This window comes from Tachypleus tridentatus, chromosome 4, assembly GCF_004210375.1.
Source record: "Tachypleus tridentatus isolate NWPU-2018 chromosome 4, ASM421037v1, whole genome shotgun sequence".
Lineage (NCBI taxonomy): Eukaryota > Metazoa > Arthropoda > Merostomata > Xiphosura > Limulidae > Tachypleus > Tachypleus tridentatus.
Window position 1 is genome coordinate 91,334,892 of NC_134828.1, and position 20,059 is coordinate 91,354,950.

General features: G+C 32.7%; 1 protein-coding gene across 4 annotated transcripts in view; it reads left to right on the top strand.

The window, feature by feature from the left end:
* LOC143249675 (semaphorin-2A-like) overlaps positions 1–20,059 on the top strand; it is a 328,919-nt gene that overhangs the window by 287,686 nt on the left and 21,174 nt on the right. For all 4 annotated transcript variants that reach the window (XM_076499962.1, XM_076499960.1, XM_076499961.1 and 1 more), the window contains 5 exons: positions 622–726; positions 3,516–3,621; positions 4,353–4,517; positions 5,861–5,982; positions 7,525–7,633. In XM_076499962.1, the coding sequence (XP_076356077.1) occupies positions 622–726; positions 3,516–3,621; positions 4,353–4,517; positions 5,861–5,982; positions 7,525–7,633 (607 nt within the window). The remainder of the gene's footprint in view (positions 1–621; positions 727–3,515; positions 3,622–4,352; positions 4,518–5,860; positions 5,983–7,524; positions 7,634–20,059) is intronic.

Genomic DNA, 20,059 nt, shown 5'->3' on the forward strand with positions numbered 1-20,059 from the left:
TGTTGAGCAGGAGGTTTTTGTAGTAATTATACACATCATGTAAATCTGAACTGGTTGTTGGCCAGGAGGTTTTTGTAGTAATTATACACATCATGTAAATCTGAACTGGTTGTTGGCCAGGAGGTTTTTGTAGTGATTATACACATCATGTAAATCTGTACTGGTTGTTGAGCAGGAGGTTTTTGTAGTGATTATACACATCATGTAAATCTGAACTGGTTGTTGAGCAGGAGGTTTTTGTAGTGATTATACACATCATGTAAATCTGAACTGGTTGTTGAGCAGGAGGTTTTTGTAGTGATTATACACATCATGTAAATCTGAACTGGTTGTTGAGCAGGAGGTTTTTGTAGTGATTATACACATCATGTAAATCTGAACTGGTTGTTGAGCAGGAGGTTTTTGTAGTAATTATACACATCATGTAAATCTGAACTGGTTGTTGAGCAGGAGGTTTTTGTAGTCATGTTTTTAAAATGAAAACTGTTGAAAATGAAATAATTCTATTTAAATTAATCAACAACCTCTTAACTCTAAAACAAATGAAGTATGGTCAAACTTTTAACTTCTTCAGGTATATTTCTGTTTATGTGATTTCCTTATTTCCTTTTATTCTACCAGCATTATGACTGTAGAAACCACATTAGGGTGATTCAACCTGTGGAAGGTGGAAAACTGTATATATGTGGAACAAATGCTCACAACCCAATGGACTGGGTCATCCATGTGAGTTTTTATTGTCAAATATTCAGTTGCAAAACTTTTTGAAATGAAATAAAATAAAACTTAAAAATGAATGTCACTTTTAGTGTGTTTAGTTTGTGCCCTATAAACTTCTTGATAAAAAAATAAACATTTGAACTATTTCACCGATACACAAGAAATCAGTTATGCTATGTATTATTGTTTGAAGTATTTTTTATACCATTTGTGAAGGCTAGTTGAAGGCTTCATTTACAAAGGTCTGAGCCAAGCTTATAATTTGTGAATAAATGAGAGTAAAAATGTAATATTTTATTAAAAGTCATTCTCTGATATTAAGTCATACTTAAGTCAATGTTATAGAACTACTAAATGTATCTCACTGCATAATCATTCCATTATTGAAATTGGTATCTATATACATACGTTATTCTATGTCTGTTAGCAAGAAGTATTATAATGATATTTGATGTATTTTTTAAATTATTCACAAGCTTTTCAATTTATGTATGAATATTTCATTAACTCATACTTCTTATGAAGATGACATTTCCTCCAAAAAACTTAAGCTTTTAGGTTAATGACTTGTGCAATGAAAATCTTTTTTACAGTGATTTATGATGTTATCTTACTTTAAATAAGTTGATGATGGCACTATTCCTTTGACAAAAACTGCCCTTTCTTTAAAAAACTTTTTTTTCATATACAGATGTGTTATATCATAAGTTTCTCATATAATATTGTACTTTAATATATAGTATTGCAATATACCTCATTGGTCAGCTCCAGTACATATATGGATTTTTACTACATATTTAATAGTAACCAACCAAATTAGTTTTCAATATTTGGTTAATTTCTGTAGTGCATATTGGTGTATAAGACATTTTAATAATAGTGACAAACAACCTTATGACACAAATATTATCGTTTCTGTAAATGTACACTCAACATTTACAGTTTATTTACAACATTCTTACAACATAGGTTAACAAATTACATAGCAAAGCTTATTGTTGAAATAATAAATTACCACCTGTATTAACAAAAGTTCTTTCTGAGTTACAGATTTAGAATTAAGACTCTCCTTTTTGAAGGACTACAGCACGCAGAAATGATCATCACAACTACAGTGTGAGAAACACAGATAAACCTAGATGCAGAAGACTTTTATGGTACACTTAATTGACAAAATGACTTCCAAGAAAAGAACACACTTTAACCAGAAGACCTGAACAGCCAATTAAAATTGCAGAATGGCCAGGTCCAAACCACTAAAGCCACTTTCAGCATTTTGGTACACTACTCTAGAATGTAGTAAAGCTAACTCTCTTACAAATACATGTTTGCCATCTAACCATGGGTGTCTTGTACCCAATGTTGCTTGCTAGCTTACATGTAACATTTGCTGTCATACATACATTGGTGAAACTGGAAGTACCCTACACTCAAGAATAGTAGAACGTATTGACTCTCTTTATAAATGAAAACATGGAAGAAGTACAAACTGTTACCATAGAAACACTGATAGAACATTTGAAGAACTTCATGTCATTGAACAAATACAACCACAGATGAATAAGAACAAAGGACTTTACCAAAAATTATAAATATTTTTTATCTTAACTTTCAGTATTTCAATGTGTAATTTAGATAAAAATTTCATTTACTATAGGTGGCAGTTTATTATCTCAACAATACATTATTTCAATAATAAGCATAATATTTAAGCCATATGCTATAGGTTTGATAATAATTCTTCATTTATACCAGTTAAAGCTGTGTACTGTTAGTTACAGTTTGTGTTTTCAGTGGAAAACTGCTGAAAAATCTGTGAAGTGAAATACTGAGTGACTAAATAAATAAAAATGACAAATTTTGTTTTATACGGTTGTTTGTAATATTATTTAAATGATGAGTTAAGACAGCACTATTATGCTCTCTTAACATTATCTGAAGAATGCATAACTACTTAGTGTTGGTTTGTAGTCTTTATTTCAGAAACTATTATTGTTTCCTACTTCTTACCACTAAATCCAGCTGGACAGTAAAATGTATAAAGTAACATCTTCAAAATGTTTGAAAAAAGAGTCAGTTATAACTGGTGATTTAACACTTTTTTTTTGGGGAAATATTTAGGCAACAAATTGCTTGTGGATTCATGAATATATTGGTAACAGAGCCCCTAATAGCATGGGAGTTACACAAGAAATGTAAACGAAATTACCACCATTATGTCATTTAACCCAGTAATTACAAGTTGGGTACCTCTGTGCATTTAAATTAGACAGAAAATGGGTGCTTTATTCACCTTTTTTGACCAGTTATTTCCAGTGAGCATTGTCAGAAACAAAACACAGTATTATTCAACATTCAATATGTGGACCACACCAGTAGAAATGGTATAAAACAAGCCAATAATCTGATAGCTAAGTGAACCTTGTTGTGATATGTCTTCTATATGGGTCCTGAGTGGTACAAAATTATTTTTATTTGGAATGTTTCACTGCATCGTGGTTTTGCTTGTAGTCTGTAAGGAGTGAAAGTGTGGTAAAAAAAAAAACACATCTGCTTGCATTGTTCAATGAACAATTTAATATAGTTCTAACCAAAACAAATACCAATATCCTTGTGACATGTATAAAGATGTCATCATTTAGACAGTAAGTTGCCTTTAATGCATTAGTAGAAACCCTTTATACATAGAATAACTCATGGTATTGTAATCAGAATGACAGAAAAAGATATCTTGCACTGTTTAAAAATAAGTATCTAATGAAACCTAGTAAATATATTTTATATTTTCTCTTCAGACAAATCTTTCCCACTTAGGAAATTACCAGTCTCTTCCGGGGATAGGAAATGGGATTGCTAAATGTCCATTTGATCCTGATGATAATGCTACAGCTGTTTGGGTTGGTAAGTAAACTCATTTCTTTCCTTTTATCCTGTAAATTGCAATCAGTGTCAGAAAGGACACCAAGGATTAACTTTTTCTTGTCTTAAGGTTTTATTTTCATTTATTTTTATCATTTTGTATTTATAAAATTTCAAAGTTTCCATCTGCTACACTTTCTATTGCTTGATATAAATACTGCTAAATGTATTTTCTTCGGTGTTAGCCAGTGAAGTAAATACTTGAGAAGATCCAAAACATTTATCTGCTTCCTAAATTTTGAAGGATTACGTGAAAGTATTAATTTGTGTATTAGCCTTTCCAATGTACAGATTAATATAACATTACTTATTTTTTTATTGTAGTTTATTTTAAAATAAAATAAACACAGTTTATTTGTTACTTGTAATTTGCATTCATATGTTTATCATTCTAACTTTAATAAGGAACTGTAATAATAACATCATGTGATCAATGTGTGAAACTGCCATCTGTGTATTTCATCAAAGATATTTCAAAACTGTTTTAAATTAAAAACGTGAATCATTAATTACAATTACATAATATTTAACATTTCCACACATACATGTATATGTGTGTATGAATTTCTTTTCTTTTGGTTATCAAAATTATTTTCAATTATTTTGTAAAAAAAACTATATTATACATAGAACTGTGGATTTGTAATGCAAAAGATAGTTTTTTCAGCTAAAGGATCATTAGAATTTCAGAAAATAAGAATATCTTTGTACAGAACAAGGAAATCCAGGGGGACTGCCTGGACTGTACAGTGGCACTGTGGCTGAGTTTAGCAGAGCTGATACTGTCATTTTTCGGACTGACCTTTATGACTTAACTACAGGCAAAAAAGTTCATCGTTACAAAAGGACGATCAAATATGATTCTAAGTGGCTTGACAGTAGGTTCAGTCCTTTTATTTTCAGATTTATAATTAAAATACCCTTCAAAAAATGTCTGTAGTCTTACTTAAACTCAAAGTATACACAAGAATAAAAAGTGTTAAGTGATACTGAAAAGTTTTATTGCTATATAATTTATCTTCCCTTAATATAAATTTAATTAACCTTTTATCAAATCAGGTTCAATATTTCCCACGTCTTTTTGGACATCAGCAATTTTTTTCAAGTAATTCTTCCTCAAGATTTTCTGACAGCAATTTACTTGGAATACAATACCAGAGAAATGTCGAAAAAAAAAAAAACACCTAAAGTTATGATAATTTGAAGATGAACTAAACTTTAATACTGTTTTCTGTAAAATTTATTATAAAGAAATTATTAAAATTGTTGTAAAGTAAAAAACTAATTAATTTCAGCACATCATTTATTTTTTGTTCTCATTAAAGAGGTTTTAAAGATGTTTCTATCAGTTCAAGTATATGCTAACTTCATCTGTTTGTTATTCTCTAAAGTATTAACTGATATTGTTTCTTAGCGAAGAAAAAGCTCAATGAAATAATTTTATTTTAATGATTTGTACAGATTATTCAATAATTTGTCTTTTGGTAGCTTTAACATTGATAATTGCACAGGTACCAATATATTGGTAAAAGAAATTAATCAAAGTGTAATTATTTCATGACGTGAACCCTTGTAATATGATGCATACATACATTCTTATTCAAGAAAAAGTTAAGTAACTGATTTATATTTACAATATTTTTGAATACCAGAATCAAAAGATCATTCATGACAGACCTGACAATTAGTTGTATAAAGCTCAACATACAATTTCTTAGTTAAAAAGTTAAATAACTTTCAAAGAAATTATCAGTTTTATTTTGTATTAAAAAATTTAATGATTACCCTATAGTAATGAAATTAGTAATTAAATTATTCCTAGTTATTATGTGTTCAGATTGAAATTATTGGCATGTAATAATTAAATATCTGCACCTAGTTTGCTCAAGCTAGGATAAAAACTAACATTTAGTTGAAAATTATCTGTGAATTAAAGTGGTCACCATGGTAAAAGATATGCAATAGTAGTTAAATGAACATAAACTTGATGCTATCAGTAGTCACATAATATCATTAACAATAGTTATCTATCAATAGTCAAATGACATTAGAAATATCACCTCAGTGAAAACAGTATTGGTATGTTCAGGTATGAATTTTTCTCTTACTGACATACCCCTCTGTAAGAAGAGAAAATGACCACTTGTGTTTCTCCAAAAATGTTTTCATATATTTATTTAACTGTCACAACTACTAATATTTTATGTCTAACCTTTTACAGAACCTCAGTTTGTTGGTTCCTACAACATTGGAGATTATGTTTATTTCTTCTTCCGAGAAAATGCTATTGAATTCATCAACTGTGGAAAGAACATTTTCTCTCGTGTAGCAAGAGTTTGTAAGGTAAGTGTGGTCAATTTATTTTTCAACAACAAAGGTTTACAAATTTAAGAACCAACAATTTTTTCATCTTTTGTTATTCCATTATTCAACTTTTAGAGTGCTTGCAAAGTATGGTTTGTTGAAAGAAAGCGCCTTCCTTAGCTGTTCATTATAGTTTTTCATGGCAGAAGTTTTGAAAGAAGGAGAAATTGTTGTTAAAACTCAGATCCATGTAGTCTGAGTTCTAAGGAATATGAAAACATTTATCATTTTTTTCTTATCTTTCACAGTATCTTTAAAGTTACTTTGTTCTTTAAGTTATGGAATGTAATTGCATGTTTATGTTAGTGTATTTTTCATTTGTGATTAAAGTTACTAAAGTTGAGTGCTAAGCCCCACTGATGGACAGATCACGTAGTCATCACTTTTCTGGAAGTAAAGGCAACATTTAATAAATAGAATTCCCTGTAATGTATTTCTCTAAAAGATTTTCAACCTCCAAAATTACTCAAATATTTTACTTAAAAACAAACCATAAGCAGTTAGCTGTTTGTTGAGTTGTTTGACAAATACATCTAATTTTTCTCTCAAACATTTAAAGTGATAAAATCAGTGAGATGATCAGTGTTATTGATTGCTTTGTTGCTTATAAAAAGCCAAGACTCAGTATACATACCATTAAACATAGTTATGGAATAAAAACACACATTTTGTGTTTTCAATTACTTCCTTAAATTATTTACATGTTAAACAGCAAATATAATATAAATGCCAAGTGTAATATAAATGTTAAGTACAATATAAATTATAAACACAATATAAAACCTACTTCAGTATAAATCCTAAGGTTAAACATAGGAACTTTATTTTCTTGAGAAAATGTTTATTTTGTGTTTTTGATTTTATAAAAAATAACTTCCTTTATTTTCTCATTGAATGATTTTGAGGAAACACAAAACATAAAAACAATTTTGTTTAACCTTTGAAAAAAAAAGATTTGTTAAGTGTGTTATATTTGTTATGCAGTATTTGCTGTATGTAAAAGCTGTTTCAGATTTTTTAAATGTGTTATAATATATTTGTTGTGCACTGTTTGCTGTAGTATGTACTTCATCACAGCTTATTTTTAAAACCAGAAAAATTGTCTTTGAACTGCTTTAAAAAAGTGTAATATCTAGTATTTACAAAACTACACCTGATAAATTATGGAAACTAATGTATTTTAAACATTTGATGGGATATTTAGGACGATTTAGTTCATTTCCAGCACAGGAATACCCAAGAGAGAAAGAAAAAATATTGTTTTTGTGATTGCTTTGATTTATTATTATAAATATGGAGTAATGAAGTTTGCTTATATTGTGGATTTATTAGAAGCGTTGGTGTAATATTTGTTAATATATAACTAGTAAGAAAGTGATTTAAATACTTGATTTTACGTACTTACACACACACACACACACACACACACACACACAGTCATCCATTATAAAAGTACAAAAGGAACGCTACATGTGGACATCTGTTACACACAATTTTTATATATTTTGATTTTTTTTTCAGAAAGATACAGGTGGGAAAAATATATTGAACAACAACTGGGCATCTTTCTTGAAGGCTCGTTTCAATTGTTCGATACCAGGAGAATTTCCTTTCTATTTCAACGAGATACGTAAGTTTGTTTTGTTTCTATTTTCGGTTGAAATTTTTATTTGTTTTTCGTAAGTTAAAAGATCATGTGAATATTATTGAATTATTTTTAAAAGTGTATATTTGTGTTATGAGAGAGAGAAAACAACTGCGCAGTGATGTCTAACTTTATAAAAAAAAAACGTATAAAAATCAAAATATTTATAAATATTAGTATTCGGAACTAGTAAGTTACCTAACATTTTAATCAGCTGGGTATGATTTAATCAGCATAACTTATCATAGTATTATAAGCTAAGTATGCTTTATATATATATATATATATGTTTTGTGACTACCCTTGCTACAAAGGTTAAAGCACAACCGTTAATTCCAGAAATAAAATTTATAATATATATAACTTTTCAGCTACCGCCTTTCTGAAGGATAAACTCTCACGTGTTGTTATAACATCATTTTAGTATACGTTCTGCAGAAAATAACATAATACGACAATAAAACATAACTACATAAGATGACGGAATTTGATAGATTGTGTATGGAGGGAAAGAGGCAATACAGGGAAGAAATAAATTGGAAGATTCGCTTGTAATATGTACCGAGAAAATTGTTAAAAATAATGGTTAAAACGAATTGTTTTTCCTTCACAACAATATGCAAAATACACAAGTTACATATTAATATGCTTTAACAATATCAGTGAATTAATTTGAAATAAAAACTTGTATAAAATTGTCTATTAATCAACATGTGTAAGGTAATCATTAGAGTGGTTGAAACGAATTAACAAGAAAAGTATACGTTAAACATTTGCACTGTTAGATAGTTAAATAAAAGGATGATATAAAGAAACCAATTAGAGTTTCATCGTCAGTTGTATAATTTGTTATAGGTCTACATAAAGTCGAGTGTGTTATATTTAAACAGTCTCAAAGCGTCAAGACGGCTTTACAGCCCATGTCGTCACGTCAGGTATTGCTATGTCTGACGACAGTGAATCTTGAAAGTAGTTATGCAGAACAATATTCATTGAGAAAGGTTCTTTATGTAAGAATTTCATGTATGCTTTCAACAATATATCTGGTTTAAGACAAAGACTGTTTCCCAATGTCCGTTTTGGCAATTCCATCACACAGAAATATGTAAGTACCGCGCCTGGTGATTTGGTCGGTATATCTTTGTATTGGGGCCCAGTGGTTAAAGCTCGGTATCCGAGAGTCGCCATTTAGAATCTTCGTCACACCGAACATGCTCGCCATTTAAGCCATGGGGGTGTTGTAATGTGACTAGTCAATCTCATTATTCGTTGGTAAAAGGGTAGCCCAAGAGTTGGCGGTGGGTGGTGATGGCTAGCTACCTTTCCTCTAGTCTTATACTGCTAAATTAGGGACGGCTAGCGCAGATAGCCCTCGTGTAGCTTTGCGAGAAATTCAAAACAAATCAGACCAAATATCTTTGTATTGGGTAATATGAATACATGTTTTATTCTCCAGTTACTTAAAGTATGCAATGGTTGAACGAGAAGTATGAATGGAGTTAAGATAAGGCCTAATTTACATTCTGGGATCCTTTAGGATTAGGTTGTATATGCCCCCCGCCAGTACAGCGGTAAGTCTACGGATTTACAACGCTAAAATCAGGGGTTCGATTCCCCTCGGTGGGCTCAGCAGATAGCAGATATACAGTCCGATATGGTTTGTTATAAGAAAAACACAAACGCATAGGTTGTATACTGTTGCGTAGAGTTTGTTTATTTCTTTGTTTGTTTGAAGTTACGCACAAAGCTACACAATGGGCTGCATGAGCAATACTCACCATGGGTATCGAACCCTGTTTCTAGCGTTGTAAGTCTGCAGACATACCACTATGCAATTAGGAGACTTACGTAGGGTACATGGATGGCCTTTGTCAGTGACCTTTACGCTCGTGGAGTCCCACCTTTGCATACTATGCTTGATGTACGACTTATTTCAGGTTCTTTACTGAGTGGTCCTTGTAATCCAAGTTGATCCATATTCCTTTTTTTTTTTTTGCCTATGCCATTAACTACAAGGAATATTTACAATTTTTAAATTCTTAATCTGAGCACACTTTTACGATCTGAGTATTAATATTTTTTCTTCGGAAAGAACTGTCACATACTCTTCCAAAAAGCGATAATTTCGATAGTACCGCACCTATGAAACATCAAATATAATATAAAGGGTATTTTTAAAAAGTACCGTTTCATCATAAACGTAACATTTTTCTAATTTTTATATTTACGTTTCGAGTGTAATTGTTTATCTCATAAATGATCCAAAGTTCTGCTGTGATTCATTTTGCGCACCTTCTTTAATGTCGTAAACTACTTTACGAACTCTCACTTGTAAAGTACGACCTATTTCTACGGTGTATCTTGTAGGACACTGTGTACGTTATACTTTTTACACTACGTTTTTCATGTTTCTTGTTTGGCATTAAAAAGGTATTAGTTCGCTGAGGTTTAAAGCAAGGTTTATTTTATTTACTCTCGATTTTCTGAAGCCCATACGAATCCACGTAGACATAATCACCTCTGAAGAGTTTAGTCCAGATAGTACACTTTTTAATGTGATTTTATTTATTTGGTGTAATCGCCAGTAGAACCACATTGATTTAAACAACTTAAAATACAGTTTAGAGAATAACAATTTTATAAGGGAGATTTCTAAAATCTAGTCTAGCAGTAACTTGTTTTCATTGGGTAACATAAAATTGTAGTCAATGCTTAATGAAGGTAGGTAATCGGTATATGTGTGAATTTAATAACAAATTTGGCATTATATATGATGCCAAATCTCTCGATAAATCAAGAATTTAAATTTTCTTCATTGCGGCTATGAAATACATTACATGGTCAAATGTATGTGGACACCCGACCATCACATCCATATGTGCTTGTTGAACATCTCATTCCAAAACCATAGGCACCAATATGGAGTTGGCCCTCCCCTTTGCTGCTATAACAGCCTCCACTCTTTTAGGAAGGCTTTTTACTGGATTTTGAAACATGGCTGCAGGGATTCTCTCCTATTCAACCACAGGAGCATTAATGAGGTGGGACACTGATGTCGAGCGAGAAGGCCTGGCTCGAAGTCAGCGTACCAATTCACCCCAAAGGTGTTCGATGGGGTTGAGGTCAAGGCTCTGTGCCGGTCAGTCATGTTCTTCCACACCAACCTCGGCAAACCATGTTTTAATGAACCTCGCTTTGTGCACGGGGGCATTGTCATGCTGAAACAAAAAAGGGCCTTCCTCAAACTGTTGCCAAAAAGTTGGAAACACACTATTCTCTAGAATGTCATTATATGCTGTAGCATTAAGATTTCCATTCACTGGAACTAAAGGGTCTAGTCCAAACCATGAGAAACAGCCCAAGATTATTATTTCTCCTCCACAAAACTTTACAGTTGACACTATGCATTCAGGCAGGTAGCGTTCTCCTGGGATCCCCAAACTTAGATTCGTCCGTCAGACTGCCAAATAGTGAAGCGTGATTCATCACTCCAGAGAGCGCATTTGCACTGTTCCAGAATCCAATGGTGGTGTGCTTTATACAACTCCAGCCGACACATGGTGATCTCAGACTTTTGTGTGGTGGTCGGGCATGGAAACCGATCTCATGAAGTTCCCGACAAACAGGTCTTGTACTGACGTTGCTTCTAGAGGAAGTTTGAAGCTCGGTAGTGAGGGTTGCAACTGTGGGCAAACGATTTTTACGCGTTATGCGCTTCAGCACTCGGCGATCCTGTTCTGTGAGCTTGTGTGGCCTACCGCTTCGTGGCTAGGCTGTTGTTACTCCTAGATGTTTCCACTTCACAATAACAGCACTTACAATTGACCGGAGCAGCTCTAGCAGGGAAGAAATTTGACGAACTTACTTGTTGGAAAGGTAGCTTGCTATGATGCTATGACAGTGCTACGTTGAATTTCATGCAAAGTTAAGCTAGCTACTTGAGGGTTATATGCGCTAGCCATGTCCAATTTAGCAGTGAAAGACTAGATAGACGACAGCTAGTCAACACCACCACTGCTAACTCTTGGGATACTTTTTTACCAATAAAAATCGGGACTGGTCATCACATTATAATGCCCCCATGCCTGAAGGAGCGAGCGTGTTCGGTGTGATGAGGATTCGAACCTACAATGCTTGGACTGTGAATTGAGCGCACTGAACAACTGACACATGAGAGGCCTTTAAGAAGAGTCAAACATTTGAAAGAAATCATTGTTTCGTATACCAAAAAAAAAGTTAGTAAAACTAGACCTAACTGTGAGCATCTTATTGGTTGTAAGTTCATACGGAATGTTTTGTTGGATCTTCCGTCAACCAGTGTTAACTAAAATATAATGTAGTGTTATTTCAGTTAAAATAAAATGTATAACACGTGGTAAGAAGAACAGGTGATGTTTTTTTAATAAGGTCATTACTGCTTGTATATTCTTCTCAAAAAAGTAGAAAGTTTGGTAAAATAACGGTGTGTGGAATTATTAGTAGGAAATCATTTTCCAGTTTTGAAATAAACTCGTTAGTGCTGTTAATACGTGCTGGCACTTTGTTTAAAATAAAGTATTTTTAATATAGTGTTAATATTATTATACTCATTACGTCGAGGCGGATTAGCCCTTGAATCTAGAATTGAACCTCTTTAATGCCACTGTCTTACAGCGGCTCAGCGGTACGTCTGAAAATTTACATTGCTACAAACTGGGTTACGATACCCACGTTGGCACAGAACAGATAGTCTCTTGTTTAACCTTGCACTTAACCACAAACACACAAACTGTTCTCATTTGTATGATGTTATTGGTGTTCATTTTTGTCCCGTAGTGCATATACAGTAGGACCAAACTTATAGGTTTTCCATCTATGTTCAAAACCAATTTTTCAACCGCCATAAGGAAGAAAGGTTTCATTCAACAGAGACCATATTAATACGTCCTGCCACAAGAATGCTAAGTAGCGCGTGGACGTTTCGGTCACAGATCTATCTTAGTAACTTCATCAACCGAAGAGATAACTAGACCTCTATTATTCATTGGAAGTCATATTGTCTTCCAAGCTTCCATTTTGTCTAAAATTACATACTCAAAAGCTGAAGATCACGTCAGGAGCGACCCAAAAAGTAAACTTTACCCATTTGAAATTTCTTCTACAACTAATTTGACCGTTTCAATGCTAATATATGTTTTACTTTCAAGTCAGTAATGACTAAGTTCAGCATTTGAACAAATATTGCATTTCTGTAGTATATTTCAGATATCGTATAAACAGTTAGTTTATACATGTGATCATGTAAGTGTTCCCTTAAATACCATTACTTCTCTAAGGTTCTCTGTCAGCGTTGAAGTTACCATCATCTTTGTAACCTTTGAATGGAATGTTGTGTTTTTCCAATGAATATAACTGATTCCATAAAAATTGTTTTTACCTTTGTCCTGTTTTTGTCTACTTGATTTCTTAAGAACTTGGGGGAATAGGTAATGAGAAATATTTTCCGTTTAATTTGAATTTCAATGACAGTCGAGAGTGTTATGCATGTCAAGTCATCGTATTTGCTATACAGTTTGTCATACATAACCACATGCTTTTGAAGAGTTATTTGATGATTTGACCCCGTAACAGCATCATTAAAAACTCGAAATATTTGTAAAATCAACCTTTCCTATCACCGTAACACACCAGTTAGTTAAACTTCTCTAAATAAAAGGCGTTAAATGATATCTTTCTTTTATTTTTCATTACTTCTGTGCAGTGAATATAACAATTGGTAACCATCTGGTTCGTACTCATGCCCTTTCAAGTGTTTAATGTTTAACGTGAGCATCAGCTGATTCATTCACATCGAAATAATTGCCAATATAATTTTCCAGAAAACTCATTACTGATGCGTCAGATGTGGTCATTAATGTTTGACACGAGCTTCACACGTTGGAACGTCAGGTTCCCGTGTTGAAACATTAACTTCTGGATATTACTTTACATCAGCATCTGATTTTGATTCTGCTAAGCTACATGATTTCATAATCACAAGAGAGTCAAGTGCCGTCTGCTGTTATCGCTTCAGTAGCATTTTTGTACACACATTTTATACCTTTAGTGTATTGTAGAGGTTCTGAAAAACTTCGTGGCCAACTTAATTATTTTCAATGCTAAATAATATAATAAATGCAATAATTGGTTTCTATTAAGCAAACATTAGGTTGTTTTTGTTGATCTTAATGGGCCCGGCATGGCCAGATGGTTAAGGCATTCGACTCGTAATCTGAGGATCGCGGGTTCGAATCCCCGTCACACCAAACATGCTCACCATTTCAGCCGTGGGGGCGCTGTAAGTAACGGTCAATCCCACTATTCGTTGGTGAAAGAGTAGCCCAAGATTGGCGGTGGATGGTGATGATTAATTGCCTTCCTTTTAGTCTTACACTGCTAAATTAGGGACAGCTAGTGCAGATTGCCCTCGTGTAGCTTTGCGCGAAATTCAAACCAAACCAAATTAACCTTAGTAATTATTTGTGTATTAGGCCTATTACTGCTATTAATAATTATCCTCCTGTTCTCACACGAGACACTATGCGCTGACTGGATACCCGAGAGGGAGGTGTATAGGCAATGACGTCATAATTCCACTGGGTGGAACCAGCGAGAGCGCGTTATTAGGGCCACGAAGCGACACCAGAGAGTACATTGGTATGATGAGCATGTGGATAGTTCAAGAGTGTATCATCAGAGGGTGATGTAAATCAACACAACAATAACTTTACTGAAACAATCAAAGTTTTAGAATTGGTAATTTAATCTATCTTACATAACATTGTTCTTACAATTATCGTAAATACAATTTTGTTCTATAAGTGAAATGTTAGATTTTCTATTTCTATCTCATCTACTCTATAGTTTTTGCTTATGAATATTGTGTACGTCTTACAAAGAAGTGCAGTGTTTCTATAAATTAATAGTGTAATGAATGACAACAATATTTTCTAACAAAGCAATGCTAAGTTTGTTATATAGTTATACCTCTAAAAATTTAACAGTGAATAAATTATTTTTTCTCATAAAATATTAGAAACTTTAAACTTGTGGTAAAATAAAACTTGAAGTTAGGGATTTTGGATCATCACAGTTTGAAAAATCAGCTCTATTTTGAATGTTGCTATGTTAACCCAACAGACATTTATAGCTTGGTGGATGTAAAGAGTGAAGCAACACTGGGACATAGAATAGGAATAGATAGTGAAAAAGTTGAGAATAGTAAAAACCAGTTTAATTGGTCAGATGAGTAGTGATGAAATTTACTAATATTTATAATTTTTTCACTGAAATTCATATTTGTGTTTTTTCTAGGAAGATTCAATCATTTGCCCACCCCTTTTGGATCTGATCATGTAATTACTTGTTCAATTTTGTGCTGTCCCACACTGTTTCATCTTCCTAAATGTTTTCGTCTAGAAATTAATGAAAACACTGAAGATACATTTTATAAATTAAAATATGAAACTTGTAACAGCCTAGATGTTTTTAAAAACTGCCATGTTAAACTGACACTATTAAAAAGGATCTCTGTCTGGAAAAGTGACACAAGTCACGTCTTCACAATTCATAATATATCCACGAAAGCCAATTTTAAAAACTTGTGTGAATGTATATATGTGCCTTGATAACTGTAATAAGTATCATATTATTTTCTACCAATCTCTGGGTTAAAAAATTTGGCTACAAAAGTCAAGCTGAAATCTGCTTACTGTAACTCCAACGTTATTGAAACTTTGTATCAAACACAAGTACAGGATATGTAGAGAAACAAGGATACCAGCCATACCTCCCATTCATCTTTCACATGTTTCAAGTAGCCTGAAAATGAAACAGGTATTCATGCTAATCAGTGTGAAAGCGTACCAGTCAAGCTGCTGGACACAGCACAAATAAATCTCTATGTGATAGGACTGCCAAAAAGGCCACTGATAACCAACAGTAAATGGATTAAGGATAGTATGCAGGGAGGAATGGTATACTCTATGCATACAACCTTATAACAGAACATTTTGCAGTAAAACTACACTGCAGAGTTATTGTCAAAATGCACAACTGCTGGATAGAGCATTAAGGAGTGGTAATGTGGACTATAAGGACATGGTGATGCTTCTTATTTGTTTTCATATAACCTAATCAGTCATATGTATATGAAGAAGACCTGTGACATGTCAAATTATGCCTCTTATGGAAATTGTAACAGCTACTATAAGATTATCAAAGAACTGATGCTAAACTTTTGACTAACTTTAAACAATTGTAGTATAAGCAACTTCCTTTCACTGCTATTACACTTTAGCTCTTTAGTTTAAAAAGTCCTCTAACAAAGACAGCCCCTTTCACAATATTTGTTTCATAAAATTTATCATGTATGAAGTACAATCCTTACATGGAAAACTTTGTGAACACATTCAGGATATAAATATCCTGCAAAGAGAAACCACAACTAAACATTATATATAATCTTGTGGGTTATTTACAGGACACCCATTTCAACTGCAAATTTTAATTACACATGAGAACTTTCTAGATTTATATAGAAAACATAAAGAGGCTCTTTTGGTTACAATGAACAACAAAACATTTGCCACTGGAAAACCTCAAGTGATTCAGGGTAATTTTTTGTGCTGATTTAAAAACTGTGATCATAATTTGTCTATCACATCTAAAGTTTCAGTTACTGTAATATCTCAATAGTTTTTCAGCAATATGTGAAGTAACGTGCAATAAACTAAATGCACAGATGTATGCTGTGAAATAAAGCTTAACAGTTTGGTGAATAAAGGCATATATTTTTGATACCTTCAAACATTTTTTAATTGTGTTGACATGAAATTCCAAATATATTGTTCATATACGCTATTTGTTCTCTTTATAATTGTGGAGAATTGCACAATTTTTTCTTTATTCTTACAATCACTTGCTCTGTCCAGAATTCACAAATAACTGATGTGCTCAATTTGCTAGAACATTTCACACAACCTTCAACTGAACATAAATCAATTGCCTTTCACTTACTCAGTTGGTCACTTCATCTCACTCCATGCACAGTCAAAACAAAATTCAATCTTTTTCCTTGCATTATACTCACAATATAATAAAATGCTCTTAAACTTTTTTTTTTTTTAATATTTTAAATGCTGGTTATGTAAGCAGAAATTATTTTATATATTTTTAGAAAATCATTTGAAATGCATGTTGTCTCCAGTTCAAGTAAAGTCTCAAAGTATAAAAATCAACCAACAGTTTCTGCTACATTTCTTGAAAATATATTACAGTTTCATGAAGGAAAAACATTGTATATGATGTAAAGCCTGCTTACTATCATTATTTTGGGTGTAACACTGATGGCCAAGATAAGCATTTGGTTCCACTTGTGTATTGTACAGTTTGCACACTTGGCTTGACACAGTGGCTCAATACAAAAGAGACTAAGTATGCTACTTGCAGCTCCATAATGTGGCATGAGCCTAAAGATTATGTAACTGGCTGTTATTTACATAACTAGTTTGTCTGGATATTCAGGCAAAATGAACTATTACAATAAATATTCAGATATTTCATCTGCAAGGCCTGGCATGGTCAGGTGGGTTAAAGCATTCGAATCATCATCATAGGGTCACTGGTTCGAATCCATGTCGCACCAAACATGCTCACCCTTTCAGCCATGGAGGCATTATAATGTGACAGTCAATTCCACTATTCATTGATAAAAGAGTAGCCCAAAAGTAGGCAGTGGATGGTGATGACTAGGTGTCTTTCCTCTAGTCTTACACTGCTAAATTAGAGATGGCTAGTGCAGATAACCCTCAAGTAGCTTTGTGCAAAATTCAAAAAATAAACAAACAATTTCATTTGTAATGAAACCAGTACCTTATGGAAATAGTCTTTCAGTCACATTTACCAGCAAATTAGGAAACAGAACAGTTATTCTGTGAAGATAATGAATTATCTTCATCTTATTGATCTAGTAATTATATTCCTGTAGCATCTCAACATAGATTGCTTCATTCAATCACAGAAGAAGAGTTATGAAACATAATACATAACTTGCTCTATCAAAGAAGCAGGGGGAACATCTTGACTCTAATTTATAACAAAACCACAGGAACAAGAGTTTCAGTTTACCAAAGTCACCATCAAAGTCTTGCTTCTCACTACAAGATACTTTGTGTATGATTACCAATGTAAGAATTAGGTATTGAACTTCATTCTTGAAAATTGAAACTTTTTATTGACTTATCTAAAGTTAGACTGAAAGTTGTACTTTTGTAAAATGGGAACACTAATCCATTGATTCTTGTTCCTCATGCTTGAACATGACAGAAACTTATCAAAACATGCAGTTTATGGTTGATACCATCAAAAATAATCACAATAGGTGAAATATATGTGGTGATATAAAAGTTATTGCACTTCTGCTAGGTCTGCAAAGTGGATATACCAAGCATTGTTGCTTTTTGTGTCTCTGGGAGAAATGAGATGATTAATAATCATTTCAAAAAGAAGGAATGGCCAATAAGAAAGAACTACGTAGGAGGGAAACAGAAAAATTGAGTTTCAGTCTTAAGTGAATCCTCAAAATATGTTTCTGTCCCCGCTTATATTAAACTGGGACTCATGAAGAATTTTGTTGAAGGAATTTACAAAGATGGTAATGGTTTTAGATATTTGTCTTGCAAATTTCCAAAAATTAGTAAACCAAATATAAAAGGAGGTATCTTTGTCAGCCACAGATTTGAAAAGTGATGATTGATGATCATTTTGAAACAGTATTCAACTAGAAAGAATTTTTTGTCTGGAAATCATTCAAATTGATTGTCATAATTTCTTTGGAAATCACAAAGATGAAAAGTATACTATGATGATTGATGATATGCTTGAGAACTACAGGAAGATGTGATCTGGGGCAACTAAAGATACACTTTTTACGCTTCCACTTAGACTTTCCTAATTATCTAAGTGCAGTGAGTAATGAGCATGGTGAGTGTTTCCACCAAGATATATCTACAATGGAACAGTGAAATCAAAGACGATGGAATCATGTGATGATGGGAGATTACTTTTGGATTTTATAGCGTGAAACTGAGAACATACACAAAAGATGCATGAAGTCAAGCAGATATTTTGTAATAAAAAAATAATACCATGATGAAAGTTTGGAACATAGCCAGAATATATTTTCTGTATAATAATCTTATACTCCTTCCTTTTTAAAATTGGTTTATTCTATTTAAACATTCTTAAATATAATTTTCAGTTAATATTATTTTCAGGATATATAATGTTGAATAAATCTATTATAACTCAAAACCTGGAGGCAATCATTAATTTTCAACATTATATTTAGAGTCAGTATTGTTAACTTACTTGAAATTAATTACATTTTTTTCTAGTAGCAGAGAAAACATTTCTTTGTTGCTTGATGTAATGAGAGTGCTCAAAATTGGGGAAGCAAAACTGATGAGAAAAACATTTTAAAGTGGAAGAATAGTCAAGTAAAAAGGAACTAATTAGGATTTTGACATGAACTGTAGCACTTAATAATTCCAATTTATTAATAATCATATCTGTATTCATAAATCAACAAAGATATATAACAATAATGTAGGCCAGATTTATTACATTTCACATCAAGTAACACTGGACTAGATGCAACTGAGATAGGGGTGTCTGACTCTACTTGCTTCATATTCAGTTGAGGGACTTCTCAATTGTTCTAGCAAACTGAGCACAGGATGGTTTTGTGATTCCTGGACATAGTTGGTGAGTGTGGGAATGAAGCAAAAGTGGAACAATGTTTTACAATTATATCAATAACAAATAATAAATATGAACTATATAATTGGAATTTCACATCAATACAATGCAATGAAGTAATCAGAAATTCATGCATTTTTACAATTTGTACAATTAAACTTAATTTCACAGCATAAAAGGCCCGGCATGGCCAGGTGGACTAAGGCACTCGACTCGTAATCTGAGGGTCATGGGTTCGAATCCCCCTCGCACCAAAGGTACTCGCCCTTTCAGTTGTTGGAGCATTATAATGTGACAGTCAATTCCACTATTCATTGGTAAAAGAATAGCCCAAGAGTTAGCAGTGAGTGGTGATGACTAGCTGCCTTCTCTCCATTCTTACACTGCCTAAATTAAGGACGACCAGTGCAGATAGCTCTCGTGTAGCTTTGCATGAAATTAAAAAAACAAACAAACAAACACAGCATAAAACCAATTTACTAAGTTTATTGAATGGTATTTCACACAGTGATGATAAAATATTTTGATATTATAATAACTCAACGTCTAGAGGTGATGAATAAATTCTAACTACGTTTCTGATATCAGCAACAACAAAAAAGTCTGTTTAAAGGATGAAAGTTCCCTAAGCAT